The 23846-nt window shown below is 46.5% G+C and overlaps 1 protein-coding gene across 1 annotated transcript in view; it reads left to right on the plus strand.

Moving 5' to 3' along the window:
- Window positions 1-23846, plus strand: part of PKD1L1 (polycystin 1 like 1, transient receptor potential channel interacting) — a 1079023-nt gene that overhangs the window by 715239 nt on the left and 339938 nt on the right. Inside the window, exon 48 of the mRNA XM_069216140.1 lies at window positions 7563-7734. Coding sequence (XP_069072241.1) covers window positions 7563-7734 — 172 coding nt within the window. The remainder of the gene's footprint in view (window positions 1-7562; window positions 7735-23846) is intronic.

Below are 23846 nucleotides of genomic sequence, written 5' to 3' on the forward strand. Positions count from 1 at the left end.
TGGAAAAAATGTGAATTCAGCCTCTGTCATTGAGTTGTTTGTGGTAATTCCTCTTAAATTCACACAAGCATGTACGATGAAGGCCTTTTCCTGGATGGACTTCATTCTCAGGTCATCTGGTAGGCATTGTGCCATGATACATTGGAGTAGACCAATATTTTTATTCAGAGGCATTGTTCTAGCAATCTTATCAGTGTGCCACCAATTCCTGCACTCCAAATGTTAGCACACCATGCAAAGAATGCCTGCTTGTTTATCATGACTAAATTGATTTTTGATTTTATGGGTGGCACTCCCTTGCTTTCTTGCAAACTGGAGTATTACCTTGGAGGCATGATCTGATCTGCTCAATGCTACTTTCAGAATCTTTTTTTTCCTTAGGGTGTCAGACAGGCTTACTCCTAGATACTATAATGACAGTCATGACAATGTGTTGGCCCCACAATCAAAGTGTTTTTGAGAAGGGCACCCCGATTATTATTTGTGAATTTGAAGGGTTTCCTTTTGGCTTTTTTTTGCAACAATATCTCTCCACTACAGTGAGTTTCAATTGTAGTGCATTTTATGTCTGGGCTACAACAATAGATTTGTCTTCTTACAGTAGAAGTGGAAGATATGGACCATCTGAGGAGATTTCCAGTATTTTTGCATAAATGTCATTGGAATGTGACATGAGAAGGCATCCTTTTTAACTTCTTGGCTGTTTGCAAATTTCATGCAGCTGTGTGCACTGGCTCCAAATATCACTTGGTGAGTTGTTTTGTTCTAAAAGTTTATAATTGTTCTTAGGAGGGTTAAGTGCATATTCAGCTGGACCTGTTTTGCCCAAAGGAAATCAGAATTTAAAAGCAGAAGACATTAGTGCACTCAAACAAATTCCTGAAGAGGGACAGATGTCTCACTTGTGAAAATGTATGTATTAGACACACAAGGTGAAAATATGTTCCACTGCTGACTGGTCGCTCATGAAACCTTTGCGTATTTCATTTCGGATGTTATTTTCTTCCAGCTAATGTTCTACATGGCCTAAAAAGATTTTTGAATCAATCTTTTCTTCCATGTTAGTTGACCTATTGTAACTTGTGAATTTTGATTTGTGTTCTTTGTGGAGTGATACTGCCAATCTTGTTTCCTTGATTCTGAATGGGACTCTTTGTTGACGAATAGTGAGAAAACAAATGTCATTACAAAAAAAAAATGTTGGGGCCCAGAACTTTGTAGTTTTTAGAGCCCTTTTAGTTCTGGGGGTACTCCACCCTAAGTGTTGAGTGAATCTTATTTCTTTTGGTCGTCGCTGAGATTGCACAAATTATGTTAGTATTCTCCATTACCTGTTGACCTTGAAGCTTACTTTGATCTATTGATTGTACATATGAAGTTTTGTGGAAACCTGTTACATTTCTAACAAAATGTTGGCTTTGATGTTTCTTGGGAAGTTCTCTGTGCCATTGGCCACCATGTTCCACAATGTTTTGAACTCTTTTAGTTGTCTTTTTCACTGGAGAGTACCCATTGCCTCTGTTGCAATTGCTTCTTACTGCTGTTTGTCAGACTTAATGTTTTGTCCCTCATACCCCCTTCATACAGATGTGGGTCTGACTTTACAGCCTGTCATCCTTTGTCAAATCACAAGTTTGTATTTGTTTTTTGGGGTTTCTCAAGCAATGCCTCTTGGGCCACAGTAGGCTTGATTTCCATTACTAATGCATTGTATCTTTAGACACAATTCTGAACTGCAATATTTGTGTCCAGTTGTATTGTTTTGCTTCATATTTAGTTGCACTGTTTATAAATTTTAATCCCAGCCCGTTTTGTTTTTTAAATCGAGCTCTAAAATTTTAGATGAAACTTCAACTTTAAATCTGGGGTATGTTGGGACCCACAGGATGCATGTGGTTGCATTTCAGGTACCATTTGATCATATTTTTATTAAATCAATTCAATTCCGTACTGATACACTTAATAAACAGGTGTGGTCTTGAAGAACTGTAGGACAAAACACCACAAGGAACTGTATTCAGGGTTGATACTGGTCCATTCTCAAGAAGATTCCCAGGTGCTAACATCTTCCTAGTGTCACTTGGTATAATTGTGTGCCAGGTTGGTGGGGGGGGGGGGGGCTGGGGTCACAATGCCCTCTTTATGCCTTAGTAATCCACCCCTTCTCTGCCCCATGGCCATAGCTTCATATATAGACCAATATAGGCCATGGTTAGTTTTAGTTTTGATAGTTTCATGTTAAGGTTCATTGGAGATAGTATTACATCTTTTAGAAGGATGCCACTGGTTCTGAAGGTGTTTATTATTAATTATATATAACCATGACCAAATGGGTCTTTAACACAAGTGTTTAGTAAATATTTGGCTGAGCTGAATAAGCGCCTCCCTTAAAGGCCACCACCTTTTCTTGTAAATTGGTTTGGTCAAGTGTTTACAACTAACCTAGAGAGACATGGCTTCATTTTCAACTGCATCACACATACCTAGGCCTGGACTCAACACACCTACAGACAACTTTTTGGAGTTTGTTTCGTGTTCTGTGTAGATGTGGGTACATACCTCTGAATTGCTTGACTCTGTGGTCGCTGTTGTCCTTCCTAGGCACCGTCAGCTGGGACATGTGAGGACATGGCGGAATCCTCCGGTGTACCGACCGCTGGTGGACCTGTTGACAATGGAGGAGCGACATTTAATCATCACCTACAGGTTTGACCGTGCCACAATCCAGGAACTGTGTGCCCAGTTGGAGCCTGACCTGATGTCAGCAATCCGACATCCCACAGGAATCCCCCCTCAAGTGCAGGTGCTATCAGTGCTCCATTTCCTAGCAAGTGTGTCCTTTCAAACAACAGTGGCCATGGCATCAGGGATGTCCCAGCCTATGTTCTCCAACGTGTTGTCCAGAGTGTTGTCTGCCCTGCTGAAACACATGAGGAGCTACATCGTTTTCCCTCAGGTGGAGGATTTGGCTACAGTTAAAGGTGACTTCTATGCCCTGGGACATATCCCTAACATCATAGGTGCCATTGATGGGGACCCATGTAGCTCTGGTCCCCCCCACCCACAGAAGTGAACAGGTGTACAGGAACCGGAAGAGTTATCATTCCATGAATGTACAGATGGTATGTTTGGCAGACCAGTACATCTCGCAGGTAAATGCTATGTTCCCTGGCTCAGTGCATGACGCCTACTTCCTGCGGAATAGCAGCATCCCTAATGTGATTGGTCAACTCCAGAGGCTTTGGGTGTGGCTATTAGGGGACTCTGGTTACCCCAACCTGTCATGGCTATTGACCCAGTGAGGAATCCCAGGACCAGGGCAGAGGGACGCTACAATGAGGCCCATGGGCGGACTAGGAGGGTGATCGAACGCACCTTTGGCCTCCTGAAGGCCAGGTTCAGGTGCCTCCATATGACAGGTGGTTGCCTATTCTACTCACCAAGGAAGGTGTGCCAGATCATCATCGCCTGCTGTATGCTTCACAATCTTGCTTTGCGACGCCAGGTGCCTTTTCTGCAGGAGGATGGTCCAGATGACGGTGTTGTGGCAGCTGTGGAGCCTGTGGACAGTGATGAGGAGGAAGCTGAGGAAGAAGACATTGACAACAGGGACTCAGTCATACAGCAATATTTCCAGTGACACACAGGTGAGAACACTTTCTCTACTAATACATTTACTTTCACACTTCTACCTCTATCCTGTCTGTCAATTTCAAGCAGTATTTGGTAACTGAGTTGTACATTTCCATTACGGTTTCACAGGCGTGGTTACCAACGTGTGTCATCTGCTTGCATCCTTCATGGACTTGTGATGTGTGACATAGGTATGTTGACATTACTATTGAGAACGGATTTTGCCATTGTCATAGCTAATACACATTTTCCAAATCACAGACTGACTCCAGATTGTTTTGGGCTTCAAGGGTGTTTATTGAAGTGCTAATTATTGGAGGTGGTGGTAAAATGGTGATGGGTGATGGTGGAGGAATGTCCATGGCAGAGTCCAGTCTATTAGTCTCACAGGTGCACTGCCCATATGGACATAGGAAGTGGAGCTGGGGCAGTTCCAATATGGACAGGGTTACAAAGTGGGACAGTGGGATGACAATCAGGGTGGTCTCATTTTTTGGCGGGGGTCTTGCCATCGTGGTCTGTCCTGTTCCTGGATCTCAGGGACCGCTTGCGGGGTGGTTCTCCGTCTGCAGGGGGTGGGGTGCTGGTGTGGTGGTCCTGTGGCAGTGCGTCCTGTCCACTAGTGCCGGCGGAGGTGGTGGACAATTCATCGTCCATGCTAGTGTCAGGGGCCCCTTGTAGTGCCACGGTGTCCCTCATGGTGTTCTGTATGTCCTTCAGCACCCCTACGATGGTGCCCAGGGCTGAGCTGATGTTTCTTAGTTACTCCCTGAACCCCAAATACTGTTCCTCCTGCATGCGCTTGGTCTCCTGAAACTTGGCCAGGACCGTAGCCATCGTCTCCTGGGAGTGGTGGTATGCTCCCATGATGGAGAAGAGGGCCTCGTGGAGAGTGGGTTCCCTTGGTCTGTCCGCCCTCTGTCGCACAGCATCCCTCCCAGTTCCCCTGTGTTCCTGTGCCTCCGTCCCCTGGACGTGTGCCCACTGCCCCCAGGTCCCTGTTGTTGTTGGGGTGGTGGGTTATCCTGGGTTCCCTGTAGTGGTGGACACACAGCTGATTGACGTGTCCTGGGGACGGAGGTATGGGCCCGCTGGGTGGGTGCTGTACTGGTGTTTCTAGAGGGTGGAAGGTCAGTGTTGGGCTGTGCCTGTGCGAGGGGAACCAACTGTCCCGAGGCCCACGATGGTCTGGGCTGGTCATCTGGATCCAGTTGGCCAGAGCTGCTATCATCCCTGTGGGCCTCTTACGTGGGTGGGGTAGAGATGTCTGGACCCTCCTGTCTGGTGACGTTAGGTAGTGGTCCTGCAGGGGTATAAAAGCATGATTATTGCATGTGTGTGTGTCATGGTGTGCAATGGGTGGGTGAGCGTGTACCCCAGTGCTAGCATTCCTGTGTGGGGGCTTGTGTGATGATGGTTAGGGGTTGTTATGGGTATGTGCAGTGGGCATGCTTTAGTGATGGGTGTCCATGCTTTGTTGTGTCATGCAGGGCTTGGTGTTGGGATGTGTGGTTTGTGTTATTAGTACATTAGTGAGGAGTTGGAGTGATGGGGAGGGGGTGAGGGTGGGGGTGTGTGATAGCATGCAGGTAGGGTGGGGGATATGATAGTTAAGATTTGACTTACCAGTGTCCATTCCTCCACTGACTCCTCCGAGGCCCTCAGGATGCATAATGGTGAAGACCTGCTCCTCCCATGTTGTTAGTTGTGGGGGAGGGGGTCCGCCGCCAGTCCTCTGAACCGCGATGTTGTGCCTGGAGACCACGGAACGCACCTTCCCCCGTAGGTCGTTCCACCTCTTCCTGATGTCCTCCCGATTTCTTGGGTGCTGTCCCACTGCGTTGACCCTGTCCACGATTCTTCGCCATAGCTCCATCTTCCTAGCTATAGAGGTGTGCTGCACCTGTGATCCAAATAGCTGTGGCTCTACCCGTACAATCTCCTCCACCATGACCCTGAGCTCCTCTTCCGAAAACCTGGGGTGTCTTTGGCGTGCCATTGGGTGGTGTAGGTGATGTGTGGGGTGGTGTATGTGGTGATGAGTGTGGTGATGTGTAGTGGTGTGGGGTGTTTTGTGTGTGGATGTTGTGTGGGTGATGGTGTTGTGCGCCTCTGTGTGGTGAGGTTGTCTATTGCTGTGCTCTCTCTGTCGCCTTCGTCTCTATTTTTTGGTCGTAGGGGTTTGTGGGTGATGTGGGTGTGTGTTTTATATTGTGTTGGGTGTGTGGGAGTGGTGTTTGTATGTGTATCAGGTGTGTGTATTTTGAATTGTCCAATGTGGCGGTGTTTTGGAGATGTGTGTGTATTTTGAGCGCGGCGGTGTGTACCGCCAATGGAATACCGCGGTTGAAAGACCGCAGCGTGGATTCGTGGGTCGTAATGGCATGGGCGTGTTTCTGTTGGCGTGACGGTGGAGGATTTGTTTTCGCCAGTTTATCACTGACTTTTGGTGTGGTGGACTTGTGTGGGTGTCTCAATTTCGGTGGTTTCCGTGATGTGTGTCATAATAGCTGTGGCGGAATTCCGTGGCCGCTGCGGTGTATTGGTGGTCTTCTGCACGGCGGTAAGCGGCTTTTACCGCCAATGTTGTAATGACACCCCAAGTCTATAGTGTCTTATCATGGAACACGTACTCTACTTCAGGTTAATATCCCCAATTACACCTTATTTTGGGACTTCTAAGGGCTTCTCTCTAAAACCTCCTGATGCAACCATAGAACATCTTTAATGTCTTACACCTGTCCCAGTCTCAGGATGCCTTTGTTATTTTTCCTGAAATGCCCACCCAGTGCTGGTTAACTGAATTTCATATCCTTCAAGCAGGGTTGTTGGTGGAGAAGACAGGGCTCCATCTTTTACGTCGTTAAGAACTGCAGTCTTCACATAAAGGCTGTGGTGCTTTACGTGGGCATCTTACAGTGTGAGGCGAATTCTCCTGGTTGCTGTGTAGTTATCTCGTTCCCACCGGCTCGAGGCAGTCTGCAAATGCTCTCTAGCTAATGCTCTCCTTTCAGCACACTAAGGCTCCTCTTCCTTGTAGGGCTATTGATGCAGACTCTGATTTCTCACTCTGATGTCTGCGCTGGTTTACACAGCATTCTTCACTTTGTGAGTTTAGCTTTCGATCCCCACTGCCTCCAATACACTTTGCTCTATCTTTTAGTACCAGTTCAAGCCTCCAAATTCGGTAAATCTGGCATTCTGCTCTGGTGCGTTCTCAAATCTTCCGGCTCCAAGCATGGCCCGGGTGATGTCTCCAAAGCCAACAGCCTTAACCAATTCTGACACTACTCTCATGCTGTATACTATATGTATATTATTTTTCAGTGAATAGGCAACTGATATACACAGTCATTGTTTGTATGAAAATGCATATAAATTAATAAGTGCTTAAGAATCAGAAAACAGCTTAGCTGATCAGATTTGAACGCATATTTTTTTTTAGACAACGGGGATGTTTTTAGCATCATGAGAATCAAAATTTAGATTTATTATCTAAAAAACTTTAGCCGTCAAGACTATGATGGGAGGGACCACAGCAGAGAATATAAACCCTAACAACTGGTAAATCAGGTTTTCTGGAGTTTGATATGTTTGTGGTAGTCACTCCCGGGATAAATCTTCACAGGGCTCAAGTAGGATATATTGATCTAGCATTAATTTCAGCTTTACATGTTCTTTATACGCTTTACTAGAGTCCTCGCGGATGTACACTTAAAGTGCTTTTTAAGTAAATAGATTGCTCTGGATTTTCGGTGCATAGGTATCATTGGCCCAGCAAGTGTACTTGATTGCTACTGCCAAATTAAGTCTGAGAGTGTTGTGATGTTGGTCAGGAATGGTAGAACAAGACACCTGATCCCGACGAATTAGGCAAAAAACTTTTATTCTAGCAGTTAACAGAAATAATGTATTATTGTACTCTGCAGAGAGATTCCTTCACTCCAGTCATTAGCTCCAGGCAGCACAACGAGAGAAGCAGAAGGGAGAGCCTTTGTTCCTCAGACAGAACCTCGAGTGGATTTGAGGACTGCAGCTCCCATGATAACAAGCCTGCCCTCCAGGAAAGCACTAACGATGTTCGAGCTGACTACTCATCAGGTGAGATGTTTGTAATACATATCTATTAAAATCTTCGTTACATTGACTGCAGTGTAAAGACAAATCATGACATCTGTAAGGCTACTACTTCCACTTTTTCTTTTTTAATAACATTTCACAGCCCTTAAAAATATCCATTTTAAGATAGCGGTTGGGGGATATTGCAATGTGCCACTCACATAATGAAACATTGAATGAGTGTATGGGCCTAATCTGATTTATTATAAGCACAGCTTTCAATGCTAAATCTGTGCATCTCTTTCTTAATAAAGTTTAGTTAAGTCACATGCACATTTCTTTGCCAGATTCTCATTCCGACATTTCCTCATCCGACACACATTTAGCAACTTTAATGTCGCTTTTTCAAGGCGGGAAAAAAATTAAAATAAAAAGTAATTTCATATTATTATGCTTTCTAATTTTAACAAACTTCCAATGCAAAACCATGACCCTTAAGATACTCATGGCAATATATTTTGTACATAGCCAAATATTTATACATATTTAATCTCGGCCATTTTGAAAAGAAACATATGACACCATAGAATAATTCAGACATACTTTCAGTTTATTTCACACATATATTCTGTTAGACCCTTTTCCTTTTTTATGCTGTTCCATGTAACCACATCTCTGATCAATTGATTGGAACATTACACATAACATTTATGGTTATTAAGCACATTTGATCAGTCTGTCTTGATATGGATTGCCAAAGGATATTATGTATCAATATAATAGGCCCTGAAATGATATTTCCACCTTTCATTGGATGGCAAAAAGGTAGAGCAAATAGGCTTTATTAAACAAAACACACACACTGTGCAGTATTGTAATTAATGAACTATTGTGTATTGAAGTACTTCTTTTCACCATAATTGCAAAATTAGCTTGTTTATTATTTGTATATGCACAACATATTTGACATCAATATTTAAAAATAAACTGGAGGAGAGTTAGGAAAGCTCTGTTTCTGACAGTTGTGATTCCACGAAAGTATAGTATCACTGAGTCTGATGTGTGCTTTTATATGTATCTGCTATTTTGAATGTTGTTTGAGGTTTGTTGGTAATACATTGATCTCATCACCCAGAGTTAATAGATGCCATTATTGCAAGGAAATGCTCCTTTTGAATGATCAACCCCAAAGTTTTGGACTGATGCTGTTGGTTTTTCGACTCTGAGTGCACTGAGGCCTGCTAACCAGACTTCAGTGCCAGTGCCCGGGCCCTTGAATCATGTATGTTTGATTGGTCTACAAGCCATTGCCATAAGCTAATTTATTTGTAAATCCCTAGTATATGGTGCCAGGAGTACACAGGGCCTGTAAGTTAGTTTGTCACCCCAGAGACTGCAACCCTGGTTGTGCTAACCTGGGTGTATCAAGAGGAAAAGGTGGCTCCCAGCCTGCTACTGCAGCTGGGAAGAGCAGTTTTAAACTACTAACAGGATTTTGTCATTTAAAACAGTGGCAAAGCCCAAACCTCTCTTTTTAATGTTGGTAAGTAACCCCTTCTGAAGACCTATTGAGTCCCAAGGCAGGGTGCAACATATTGAAGAGTGGAACATGTGTTTTATATGTTCTAATGGAAAAACATGAAATTTTATTTTTTCAGTGAGAGGCTAGTGGCCAAATTAGTGATTGCAGGGTTATCCACTGACACCTCAGGCATGCTCACTCCTGAATGGGACGGCTAAAGTTGCTACTTCAAGGTATCAAACAACTCTTTACATTAAACCAGACAGGATGCCCAAGTCAAATTTAATATAACTTGTAACATGCAACTTTCAGAAATTTGCCACATAGACCAATGGCCATTTGCAGAGGCTGGCCATGATACGGCCTTCTGCCCAACTGGGAAGACTTGTAAACAGCTCCCAGGACCAGTAACAATAGAGCAACAACGATCCTTGTGCACACGTCATATAAAGTCCAAAAAAATAACTAAAGTCCTTGGTTCCGGTGTTGACACGTGGATATTATAACAGACACATAGGGTGTTTTAATACTTTGGTCTTATTTAATGATGATCTAAAATGGGTATGATTGGATCGCTGTAATTCTATACTGTATTGGTGGGGGTTTCCACTGAACATTGGATTGAATTTGATTTTGAAATTGTTTTCTATTACAATGTGGTGCTTTTTCAGAAATGACTAAGGCCCCCATTATGAATTTGGCGGGCGGCATCTGGCGCCCACCAAACTCATACCGCCATCAGGCCTCCTGTGCAGCCTGAACACCGCCAGCCCTATTAGGAGTTGACCGCCGGCCTTGCGGGGAAGAGGGCCTTAACATTGACACCGGCTCGTATTGGAGCCAGCGTCAATGTGGCGGTGCAGCAGTTTCCACTGCCCATAATTCAGACAGTGGAAAGCATGATAGGGCTGCTAATGGGGGCCCCAGCACTGCCTATGCCAAGTGCATGGCCAGTGCAGGAGCCTCTATGGGGCCCCTGACGCCGCCTTTTCACCAGCCATACAAAGGCTGGTGGAATGGGGACTCATAATCCCCAGGACAGTGCTGCCTTGGAGGATTATAACCGCCGAGGCAGCCAGGCTGTCTGCTGGTGGTGTCTGTGGTCCGACCGTAGTGGCTACGCCACGGTCGTAATGTCGTGGTCCGACAGACACTTTGGTGGCGGTCCGACTGCGACTGTGACCCTGGCGGTCTGGTGACCGCCATGTTCATAATGAGGCACTGAATGTTTGTAAAATAAAGGTGTTATTTCTGTTTTTAGCCTTGAGGAAGTCATGGGGCAGGATGCCTGAGTGACAAAACATGTTCTGGCAGTGGGCAGCACACCAATAAAAGATTGGATATGTGACACTACCCAAGGACTTCAGTTTTTTATGACGTGTGCTCGAGGACTGTTGTTGTACATAAACCCTTGGGTAAATTTAGCGTGTGAGGTGAACCCTCCCTCTGAGTACCATGAATTTTGTGTAACTTATTTGTTATTTATATACTGCATGAATATATGAGTGTGCACCAACGTTTTTCTTTTCACCCCTGTTGAGCAGGTAACAATAGAGGCCTGCAGCTGGAAGAGGCTTTAACTCCTCTTTGCAGGATGCCACAAAGGATGTTAACCTAAAATTCTTGCTTCAGATGGGAAGCCACCTTTGAAGGGAAAATGGTGAACATCCACAATAGGGCCTGCTCATTTCTCTGGGTAGACTGGTAGGTGTCAGGGACAGAAAGGTGGAAACACTGGCCAAACTGATTTTTCCTTGAAGCCACACCTCTACGGTAGGCTTCAAGCTATACACACCCCAAGAGGAGGGGTGGGGGGCAACATCTTAGGAGTGGGCAGAATAGAGCGTTCTGAGAAAGCTAGATGCCACTCTTAATAAGCTGTCATCAGGCGGGACAGAACCTCGTAGCCCATTGGCTAGTGACCCCCAACATCCACTGAGGGCACTGTCTGGGCATAAAAGGGGGCACCCCTGCTACTTAGAGCTCGATCTCATTTGGAGTGAAGAACAGGACCGAAGCAGGACTGCACTGCAGCACCAAGGTCACAGCAAAGAGAGGCTGCACCAAAGGAGGAATGCACATGCTGCTCCTTTGGCTAGTAAAGAAGGGCTGTGTCCGATATATCCTGTACGACGAGAAGTCATCCCTCAAGCCCATCCAGAAACAGAAACTCCTACGGTCAGTTGGCTGATCTTCTATTGGCAGCAGAGTGCTACAAAAGCTAAATTGGCCTGCTTGTGCAAATTGGTAGCCCAGATTACTGGATCATTGCTCCTGGCCGCAGCACCACTCGAAAGACAAATTCATGACACTAAAAAGTTGCATCTGAGTCTGCTGGACCAGGAAGAGCTGATGAGTAGTTTGGTCACCTAGAAGGAGGGTTATCACCAGGTAGAGGAAACCACTGGTTTGGCCGTGACCGGTGGTGAATGGCCTAATGTTGAACCAAAGGGGACTTTGAGGGACATCGACCCTTGTGGCCCAAGTTGCCCCACCAAGATCGTTGACTGAGTAGCTGCCCCAGGAAGACCCTCATTGACTGCACAGCCTCTTCAGTATCCTGTATCCCTTGCATCAGGACCACTCCATAGACGTTAATGACAACTGCCCGCTAACAATGCAACTGGACTGAAGACTGCTTTTCTTGTGACAGTAACTGTTCCATTGTACCATGGTGGTCCCCCTGACTAGCTCCCTGCTGGGGGTAGTCACCCAAAGTATATTAAAGTGACAGCATTCCACTTCGACAGATGTTTTCTAAAAAAGTTTTTAAGTGTTAAATTTGTCGAATTTGCCAATGCTTGATCACAGCTAAGAGAAGAGTTGTGATTTACTGTTTCTTTTTTAAAAAAAAGTAAATATCTCCGGAACAGTCTGGATCGTTTTCATTTTTGTGTCCCTGACTTCATTAAAAAACATCTGTTTTTTTTATAAACTCGTTGCAGACTTCTTATGAGTCATGATTCTTTCTTCAATTGCTATTTGCTGTTTAAATGCTTTACACTTACTTCTTTGTTGAAGCCTGTCTACTGGAAGCCACCGCTTCCCAGTGTTGAGCTAAGGTTTGACAAACAAAACCTGACTGGTCCTATTGGGGTTAGTAGTGTATTACATGGTTAGGTCTCATGACCACACCATAGAATAAACCCCATTTCCTCACTCACAATTGCGAATTCAGAATTTTCTAAATCTGTGCATATTCTAAATTAAATTTTATGATGGGCCTGGCCTACTGTTCAAAGTTTAGGCCTCTGTTTAATTTTCCTCTTTAATTTGCCCACCTTCTTACTGTATCATTTGGTTAGAAAATGTTCTTCGAATTTATTCCATTCTTATATGCTGTTATTTCTCACGATACAGTCATTTTGGCTTCAATAATTCCCCCATAGGGGATATAGCTTGTCTCTTAGTTTGCCCATAATCAGCCTCTAACACAGTATTTACTGTTGGTTTCATCCTCACCAATCTCCTCTGTACCACTCTCAATTAACAAATCTACATCTAAGAAGATGAAAGACTTATAAATGAACGCCAAAGTAAGGGTTATGAGCATGTCATTCTGATTGCACTACCATTGATAATTCTTTCATTCTGAGGGTAATCCTTTCCATATTATTATTTTTTTAAATGATGTTCCTCTGCCACAACACCATTGCGTCATGAATCTCTATGGTTGCTCATTACCTGGGCTTACTCCCTTTCAGCCTAACCTATGAATATGTTGGTATTCAACAGATCAGGTCTTGAGGCATTGCAGTGTCTTTGATTCAATTAATTTTGGTACAAACAAATAATATTGTCCAGCACAAGCCTACCAACTTCCGCATGTGCATGTTTGATATATGGTCCTTACTTTCTTTGTTGTCGGGGTGTAGATTCTCAGCTAGTCTAAATCCAATTGCGAAATTATTTTTTGTATTTACCGTGCAATGACAATATCATCACAGTAATAGGAATATATGAATTAATGCAAATAGACTTTCTGACAAAGATCCCTAATGCTGTAATGCTTGGAAGGCCGGGTGCTGGACTAATTTTCTTTTTGTTAGAGATATTTTAATAGGCAACCCTTTAAATTAAATATTTCTAATACGTGACTCCAATGCAGAAGGCACAGCTGTAGCTAACCTTCCCATTCACACTGACCAGAAACCCTTAAGTCAATAAACCTCTGGTTCTATAGCCTTAATTCAAAGTATCAGCTTGCGTACTCAAGTAAATTACCATATCATTGCGGTAGCCATTGTTGATGTAATTGCACATTCCCCATAGCAATGGACATTGTTCTTGTGGGCTATGCATTTGAGAGGTTACCATCGGTGAGGCCACATCGAAGCTCTAGACCTAAGAGTTTTTAATTGGTCTCTAAATGTACTTTGCTTGGCATGCCAAGGAAGTGGATTGAATTTTTATAGACAAATGTACAGCTGTGTTCTTTCAGAAGTTGCAGGATAAACAGATTTCTGACCTTAGGCCTGTTGTGGCTTAGAAACTCTTGAGTCATTATAATGCTTTTTATTTACTTTATTATATCAAAAATGAAGTTGGTATCACCCCAAAACACAAATGTCTTAAATGATATGCAGTATTTATTTACACTTCAGAAGATCTGCTTTAGCATTCAGGAAGGCTTCTCTCTGTGAAAGAGAAAGGAAGCTTGTCAGGATATGTGTCCTGCTTCGCTCACTGTAGAAATCTGACATTCACCTGTGAAAAATAATGTAAGTTTATCAGTTTAAATCTGGCTTGCTTGCATGACCCTTTACTCATAAAACCACCTTCTTCCCTTCCTTCAGAAACCTTACTCCACTTACCTACTGAAAAGGTTATAAGGATACATAGTACTCTTTCCTTGTCCAACCTTGGACTGTCTAGGTAGTCTTCTATTTCACAGCCATTTCTCCTCCTCCCGGTATCCTCACCTACTCCTATCCCTTTATTCCATGTATGGTGGGAGATTATAGGTTGTACCAGTCCTCAGCAGGGAAGTCTTAATAGGCAGGTAAAGTTCCCACCTCTTGAACTCTCCTGGCATATGTCCAGCAGGTAAGCACAAGAAGAGCAGAATACTGTGAGGTGGTATTTTGCGTAAGGCAACAACAGGGTCCAGCAGAAACCTACGAAGACATTGAAAATAGCCACCTGATACTATGCAGGGTAGATCTTTGTAGCATCACCCAGGTTTATGACATTTTGTGGTTGGTTTGTTCACTTCATTTTGTCTTTGGGATGCACCCTCAAATGCTGCCATGATACCAGTAATAGCATCATGGGCTTTGATCTGCTCTGACCCAAACTCACTAAAACACAATGTCCATTCCAGCTGGGCAATATAATTACATTTTTCTTGGCTGGTGAGGCAGTCTTGCATGTGAATTCTTATTATTGCTTTTCATTATTTACTCAACAGTTCATGGGCAAAATTCACTCTGATTCTCATGACTACGTTCATCATAACTGACTTGTCCTTGTGAGCTGTGGTTCTCTAATCTAATAGGTAATATCAGGAGGAAGCCTGCCCCGTCTTCAGAATTCAAGCCTCCTGTTCCAGGTGAAGACTTATAGGCAATTACTGAACATAGAAGAGTGTTGCATGATTAGCACCTTATTCTGTTACTATACAACATAGTACAAAACATTCGGTCAAGCTGAGTGTTAAAAAAAAAAAAAAAAAAACAACAAAAAACATGATGAAAAATGGAACAGGATTGCTATGTATTGATTTTAGGACAGCACCTTCCACATAGACGCCCATTGTCATTGGCTAATATTGTTTTACGTATATGGCACGGATAGTTGCAGTGATGTAGCAAAGGTGTTGTGGGACTCAGACCCCTGGATCCATATTAAGATAGATCCTTACTTCTCTGGGCACCAGTGCTACAGCACCCGCTTCACTAATGACAGAAAAACCTCTACTTATGAGCTACTAATTCTACCTGTTTTTCTTCAGTTTGCCCCTTTCTCCTCTCATCTGCACCCTCCTTTTAATATTTTTCACCTATATGCTTCCACCTTGCTTCTTTTCCAAACTTTCACATCCTTTCACCCTTTACTTAGTCCACTTTTTATCTCCCCTTTATAGCTCATCTTCGTTTGTTCTTTGCAAATCTGGCCTTACTCTTACTTAATTCAAATCTCTCTTCTCCCACACTCTATTTTCTTTGTCATTCTTGGTTGCTGTCTCCTTTCATCCTTTATTTCTTCTCATCCTTTTCTATTCAGCTTTTCTCTCCTGTTTTTTTCTCAATTTTTTTGTTTCTTTTATCTGCCCCCTTTATTCTACCATCCAATCCTATCCCATTTCTTTCTTTCGATTCTCTTTCTCCTGTATTGTGTCCTGTTCTCTCTCTGTCACTGTTCTTTCTTTGTATCCCCTTTGCTCCATTTCCTTATCCTTTCTATCACTTCCCTTCTTTTTATCTTGATCCTCTTTTTTTTTTCTTTCATATTTCTGGTTGTCGTCACCTTTATATCCACTCTGGACCGGTTTCCTTTCATGTTACCTGCCTCCCTTATGGCTATCCTCCTTTTCTTTGCTGTCACTGCTGTCCTGTTTTCTTTTATTCTCTATTCGGTCTCCACCCTTCTTTCTCCTTCTTTTCTTTATAAATAATCATTTTTCTGTCTTTTCCATGGTGAGCACTGTATCCACATAGCCTCTTAATGCTTGCATGTGTTATCTCTCCTTGTCCAGGGCCTGTGTGTCTGTCTCTGACACTTACCCACGCCTTTTCAGTCAACAGAACCAGGCCCCAGGGAGACCCAATAAATACGATGGCCCCAACCTTGTCTCTGGGTCCGGATAACAATGCACTAGCTGCATCACTGATGTCTCTGACCCTGGATAGTCATCCAAATTAATTAAGAAAATATGTACAGTAGCTAACTTCCAGCTGGCAGTCTATTGCAAATTTCGTTGTACAACTTAATTTGAACTCTGATTTGTTAGCGCTTTTCAGTGTGACTAATTTGAGCCATGCAAACTGCTATCAGATGGACCAAGAGCAGTGTTAATCACCTAATTAGTGTCCCCTCTCCCCCCCATGAGCCTGGTTTCCAGAAAGCAAAATCAGGGTAGTATAAATAATTAATCAAAAATGTGTATGCCTCTATTAATATGCAATTCAAATTAAATAAAAATCTTATAAAACAGAGGAGGAACCAACTTGAGGTTGCCCCTTGAGTAAAGGTCAAAGGAAAGTTAGTCTTCTCTCCAACAGAGAGTACTCCAAGATCTTCTACTCTGCTCTGTTCTATCTTAAAACTGAAATCATCTGCCCCTAAACACACAAGATCTAACATTTTACAGTCAAACATTCCATGATTATCACAAAAAAAGAAAACATTTCTTCACATGCGAAATAAGGGAACTGAATATCATGTTTGACAATTAGAACTCCAGCTCACCTACACATATAGGCCCTCATTATGCCATTGGAGGGAAAAACCGAATACCGCTGCGGTGACTGCTGGCAACATACCGCAGCGGAGGTGAACATCCGTCTGCCAGATTATGACACATACACACAAAACCGACAGAAAACAGCCACATCCACAAATCCGCCAGACCTACTGAACATGATAAACTGACGGAACTGCCACCCATACCGTTACGCCACCAAAACAACGCACTCCAAATAATGACTCATGAACCACCACAGTGGACATTCAACAATGGTAAACCATAGGCGGTGAACACTGCTGCGGCGGATATGTCCACCCAAAAACAAAACAAAACAAGACAACATTGGCAAGAACAAAAAACCCACACCTGACACAAATACACACACGCACTATAAAACACCCACCCACATCACCCACAAACCTCTGCAAACACGACAAGATGGCTACACTTTGGGAGGACAATCCAAAAGAGAACTGCACACACATCACAACTACCAATTCAGCCGACATGCACCACACACCACACCACATCACACATCACCCCTGCACAACCTACACACACCACCCAACACCCATGTCCCTTCAAAGGCACCCCGTTTCACCGATGAAGAGTTGCAAGTCATGGTGGAGCAAATAGTCAGGGTATAGCCACAGCTGTTTGGAGCACAGGTACAGCAGATATCCATTGCCAGGAAGATGGAGCTATGGCGTGGGGATCGTGGAGAGGGTGAACACCGTGGGACAGCATCCACGAACATGGGACGACATAAGGAAGAGGTTGAAACGACGTACGGGAAAGTGTGTTCCATAGCAACAAGGCACCAGCTCCCTATCCAGAGGACTGGCAGTGGACTCCCACCTCCTCCCCCACAGCTGACAGAGTGGGAGGAGCAAGTCTTGGCAATCCTGCATCCTGGGGGACTCACTGGAGTTGCCGAAGGACTGGACACTGGTGAGTTGACATTTACTACCTATCACCCACTATACCTCCATGCCATCTCGGGCCCCACCCTGACTTATCACCCCACTCTGACTCATCACCCCACTCCACCCCACACAGTGCACCACCACAATTAACAAACCTAAATGTCATGTCATGCATGCCATAGCCACTGCATGCACATCCCTTCCAGCCCTGCATGTACACCCACCACCAATGCATGCACAGCTCGGAGAACTACCAATCCCACAATCCATCACCATACACAAATAAAGATGGCAGGGCAACAGCAATAATATAGGGGAAGCTAGGGATGCAGAATATGTCATAGACATGTAGCATAATACACCACTTAAATCCAGGTGCCCCAGCCAATGTCAGAGGCAAGGAGGTGCCACTGCTACCCAATCCTCCACCAGAAGATGCCCCCAGTGATGACAGGAACTCTGGAGTTCTGGTTCTGGATATACTCCCTGGCCCATCAGGGACCCCTGGTCAGTCGGCTACCCCAGCCCACACCCAGTCCACCACAGAGCCTCCCCCCTCAGTATCCAACACCATAGCAGCCACCCAGCATCCCCAGACCTCTGTCCCCAGGACACATCAATCAACAGTGTGCGCACCTGTACAGGGACACCAGTCCACACCTCACAGGCAAGACAATAAGGGTCCAGGGGTCAGTGGCAGTGGGTACACCATTCAGGGGACACAGGCACAGGGGGCCAGGGACGGTCGGAGGACAGCTGTGTGCCAGGGGGAGGACAGGCCCAGCGAACAGACTGCCTAGGAGGCATTCACTAATGTCCTGGGGGCATAATAACAATCCCAGGACAAGATGGGTCAGGTGTTGAACATCATGCAGGAGAACCAGCGGCTGCAGGGAGAACACCATCAGGAGATCAGTCAAGAATTGCAGGCCCTGAACACCACCATGGTCTCCATTGCAGGGATGCTGGGTGACATGGCAAACATCATGAGGGACTACACAGCACACCAGCGGGCCCCTTCCACTAGCCCGTGTACTGACCAACCCTCCACATCTGCTGCAGCTAGTGGACAGGAGGCCCTGCCACAGGACCCACAGGCCACCAGCACCTTTCCCATTGCAGAAGATGAACCACCCCGCAAACGGTCCCTGCTACCCAGACAGACACCAGAGACACTTGCCAAAACAAAGACCACCGCCAGGAAATGAGTCTCTCCTGAATGTCCCCCTTGTGTTCTACTGTGTCACCTTGTCCACTTTGAAAAGCCATTGCTTCCTTCCTGTGGCCCCTGGACCTCTGCTACAAACACTGTACCACTACAGTGGACTATTCCCAACCATCACCCCACTCTATTGCACATTGCATTGTAAACAAATGTTTAATAAACGCCCTTGGATGCAACTTGAATAATAGTGTTTTATCTACAGGTAATGTACAATTTATAGGACTGTATTGAACTGCATGATTCTGTGTAAATGTCCAGTAACATGTTGACCCATCCTACAAATGTGTTTCAACGGTCTGTACACATCACAGCAGTACCCTGTTGTAACCATAGCAACATCTGCAATAAGGGAAGGCATAGGTGACATTCAGGTGGGATGCAAAGGTAATGACTTGCATTATGCTACAGTCACACAGCACAACACTAAAATGTAGATATGTTTAGTTCAACAGTCTTACCTGAGTGCCATTGGAAGTACTGCAGGATCACGTGTGACCTGTTGTGCACAGCCTACTCCTCTTCCTCCTCCTCACCGTCCTCAGTGTCCACTGCTGCATTGTCACCCCATCCTCCTGCAGATAGGGCACATGCCATCTGAGGGCCAAATTGTGCAGCACACAACAACAATTCTGCAGAGCTTCTCAGGGGGGTAACACAGGGATCCACCTGTCAGATGGAGGCACCTGAACCTAGCCTTCAGGAGACCAAAGGTCCTTTCGACAACCCTCCTGGTACACCCATGAGCATCATTATACCTGCTCTTAGCCCCTGTTGTGGGTTTCATAACAGGGGTTATGAGCCAGGACAAGTTTGGGTAGCTGGAATCACCTGCAAGAAGTAAGGGACTCGCATTAGCCCTGCACAATGGCATGGGCCATGACTCCTGAAGGCATACACTGACATACATTTGGGGGGGACTCAGGCTCACCTCTGTGCCTCTGTAGTTGTGCCATCAGCTGTGGGACACTGCTATTCCTCAGAACAAAGGCATCATGCACCGACCCAGGATACTTGGCAGTGACGTGGGAGATCTACTGGTCAGCGAGGCACACCATCTGGGCATTGAGTGTGTGAAAACTCTTCCGATTCCTGTACACTTGTTCATTGGTCCTGGGGGGGACAAAGGCAAATATGGGTACAGTCAGTGGTCCCAATTACATGTGGTATATGTCCCATTGCATAGAATCCAGCCTTCACAATGGGTAAATCATCTACCTGGGGGAATGCGATGTAGCTGCACGTGTGTTTGAGCAAGGCTGCCAAAACCCTTGCAAGCACAATAGAGAACATTGGCTGTGACATTCCTGCAGCCAAGCCCACTGTCACCTGGAAAGAGGCAGTTGCCAGGAAATGGAGCACTGAGAGTACCTGCACAAGAGGGGATATTACTGTGGTGCTACGGATAGCAGGTAGCAGGTCAGGCTCCAATTGTGCACACAGCTCTGTGATTGTGGCCCTGTCCAGATGATATGCGAGTATGATGTGCCTGTCCTCCAGTGTAGCCAAGTCCACAAGGGGTTTGTACACGGGTGCTTGCCTCCTCCTCCTATTCCTCTGCAGTGGTTGGTACCTAAGGGACCCAAAAGTAAGAAGGGAGTGACTACAGGAAACATGAACACACTACAGCAGTGTACACAGAGCATGTTAGACACTGGAATTGTATAGGTGAGAACATTTAACTACAATGACACACTTATCAATCTGTACCTGTGTACTAGCATTAGAAAATGGCAACCACTTGTCCTGTATTCACGGACAGGTGGAAGTGACCTAACTCTGTTGGCTTTTGCGTCATGGCAGAAGGTGGTCTGCACCGCCGTGCAATTCCTCAATGGCTAACATAGCCCTCTATGGAGTATGGGAACCAATGATGATCAGCGGTGACGGTGTTCACCACCTCGGACGTGACCACCATTTTGTTTCTACCACATCACTTGATTCCTGACTTTCCCCAGGCTGACATCTCCACTGCGTGTGCTGCTGTGACCTGTCTGGAACCTGCCATGGCTCGTGCAGCAGGGGAAACGGCCCCAGCCTTCACGTCAGAGGAGTTGGAGAGGCTTGTGGATGGGGTCCTACCCCTGCATGGGCAGTTGTATGGGCCTCCAGACCGACAGGTGAGTACACCATGGGTACGTTGCATGCGTCATGGCTGCATGGAGATTTTGTGTAGGCTGGCAGTGTGTTAAATGGGGGGATATGGCTGGTGGCAGCACTAATGCAGGGGTACGGGTCATGTGAGTGCCTGATGAGGGGATAAATGCATTTTGTAGGCCATGTGTGTGACAGGCTGGATTATCTTGTTAATGTTGTCCCACTATTTGTGTTGCCTCTGTAGGTCAGTGCCCATCAGAAGAAGGGGTTGTGGCGTGCCATCGCCAAGTATGTGCAGACCCTTGGGGGTCTATAGCAGGCAGAGCACCCACTGCAGGAAACGGTGGGAGGACCTGAGACAGGCCTGGAAGACTGCGGAGGCCCAGCTAGGGACAAACTCCCAACGAGGGAGGGGTGCCCTTCGGAACCTGACCTCCCTGATGGCCCGCATTCTGCCGGTGGTCTACCCAGAGCAGGATGGGCACTTGAGGGCATCACAGCAGCCACAAGGAGGTAAGTACAGTGTGTTTGACAACCGTCTGCTGCTTGGCATGGGGTTTGGGAGATGTACTGGTCAGCGAGGCACACCATCTGGGCATTGAGTGAGTGGAAACTCTTCCACTAGTTAGTGGATGCCCCAATATGCCAGTTTCGACATTGCTTCGTGGTCCTGCTTAGGTTAATAGGGTGAAATGCATGTTTGTGATAGCTAGGTAGCTGGCTTCCTATGTCAGACAGGGCTTAGCTGGTTCCAGTTGGTGTGTAGCTAGCAGTGTTTGGCTCCTACCTGCCTTGGCACTTAGCCAATACTATGGCAGTGTGGTCCGTACTGCCCGTTCTCAGTCTCAGTGTGTGACGGTGATGTGTATGCCATTTGTGCTCTTGGTGCTGTGATTTAACATGTGCTCCTTTTCTCCCCCCTCTCCTTTTGTCATCCTGTCCATGTGTGTATTAGCACCATCTGGCGAAGGAGCTAGGGCACTGGCGAGCGAGGGAGCTGCAGACCCTGGGACCCAGGAGACAGAGTCCACAGATGCCAAGGGGACCAGTGGGATGGAGGGTGAGAGGAGCACCAAGGTGTGGACAGGAGGTGATACCACTGACTCTGATTCTTCCTCCGATGGGAGCTCCCTGGTGGTGGCGGAACCCTCTGGAACCACCCCAGCTACAGGTTCTACCGCTACCCCTGTACCAGCACTGCCCTCCCAGTAGTCCCCCACCGAGTTAACTATGCCCGCTCACCCAGGAGGGTGGGCCTCTCCTTCGCCCCAGGCACCTCAGGCCCTGCCCCAGTCAGCCCTGCTGCTCTCAGTGAGGAGGCTATTGACCTCCTGAGAACCATCTCTGGAGGGCAGTCAACAATTGTGAATGCATCCAGGGGCTGGCATCCCAGATGCATCAATGCAATGCCTTCCTGGAGGGCATTCACAGTGGATTGGTGGCTCTACAGAATCATTCCAGGCTCTGGCCTCTTCGCTGACGGCAGCCAGTGTCCCTGTTTCATCCATCCCCCCTCCAACTACCACTTCTCAGTCTCCTCACCCTCAACCCATCCCACGCACACATTCTGACAAGCATGCACCCAATACAACACACAAGTCTCACAGAGGCAGCACACTTTAGGCCACAAGCACTCACACAGCCAACAGACAGATGCACACACATCATCCACGGACTCCACTGTATCCCCCTCCTCCCTCAGTCACATCCCCACTCACACCTGCATGCACTGCATCAACAGTCCCTGAACCTGCCACCTGCACAGCCTTCCACCAGTTACCACAACAGCAGACCCACAGACATGCACCCTACACACCACATGCGCAGTCACCACCACCACCTCATGCAGCACACCCACCTCATTTGCAGACACCACCACAACATACATCCACACATCATGTTTGTCCTCCCCCACCCTGTCTGACCCTCCCTCCACAAACACAGAAACGCTCACACTCAGACACCCAACAGCCATCTACCTCACACATGCACACTGTCCATGCACCTGCCCCCTAGTCCAGCACACCTCCTCCTCCTACAACCACTCCCTCTATCTCCACTCCCATCCCTCCCCCCACATCCCGCCCCATTGGCCCTAAGAAACTTCTCCTCGACCGCCTTGACCTCTTCCCCCCCTCCCTCCCTCCCTCTGCCCCCCTTCCTGGCCGTGTGAGGAAGGTCCCATCCCCCCAGCCCAGTACCTCAACCACCTAGACTCACCACCCCCAAAGTCTCCAGCTGCCACTAAGGGGCAAATAAGTGCGACACTGGCCCCCTGCACCAAGGATACTCCCCCCCCCCCCCCCCCCCCCCCCCCCCCCCCAAAAACGCAGTGCTAAAGTGCCGCCCCCTCCCAAACAGACTAACAAGATCATGGAGCCACCTTCAAAACCTAGAGCCAAGGAGGCTCCACCCAGAGCCAAGGCCAAGGAGGCTCCACCCAGAGCCAAGGCCAAGGAGGCTCCACCCAGAGCCAAGGCCAAGGAGGCCCCACCCAGATCCAAGGCCAAGGAGGCCCCACCCAGATCCAAGGCCAAGTAGGCCCCACCCAAGTCCAAGGCGACCCCACCCAGATCCAAGGCAAGGAGGCCCCACCCAGATCCAAGGCCAAGGAGGCCCCAGCCAAAACTAAGCCCAAGGAGCCCCATCCCGAACCAGAGGCCAAGGAGCCCCCTCCAGAACCAGTGGGCAGGGCGCCCCCTCCAGAATCAGAGGGCAGGGAGCCCCCTCCCATATACCACCCAACCTCCCCTCCCTCCTGAGCTGCCTCCCCATTACTAACATGATGCCCCTAAATGGTGGAGTCCCAATGTCAGGAGTCAAGTTGGGGCTTGGACTTTGCACTGTGGGCACTTGTAACTTTGGAATGGCCTTTGGGCCTGCATGTATGTATATATGCAGTTTTGTATGTTTTTGCATTTTGAATATTCATCCAACAAGAATACAGTGGTTGGAACAGAGGTATGTGTCCTAACTTTC

Source organism: Pleurodeles waltl, chromosome 2_1, assembly GCF_031143425.1.
Source record: "Pleurodeles waltl isolate 20211129_DDA chromosome 2_1, aPleWal1.hap1.20221129, whole genome shotgun sequence".
NCBI classification, from domain to species: domain Eukaryota; kingdom Metazoa; phylum Chordata; class Amphibia; order Caudata; family Salamandridae; genus Pleurodeles; species Pleurodeles waltl.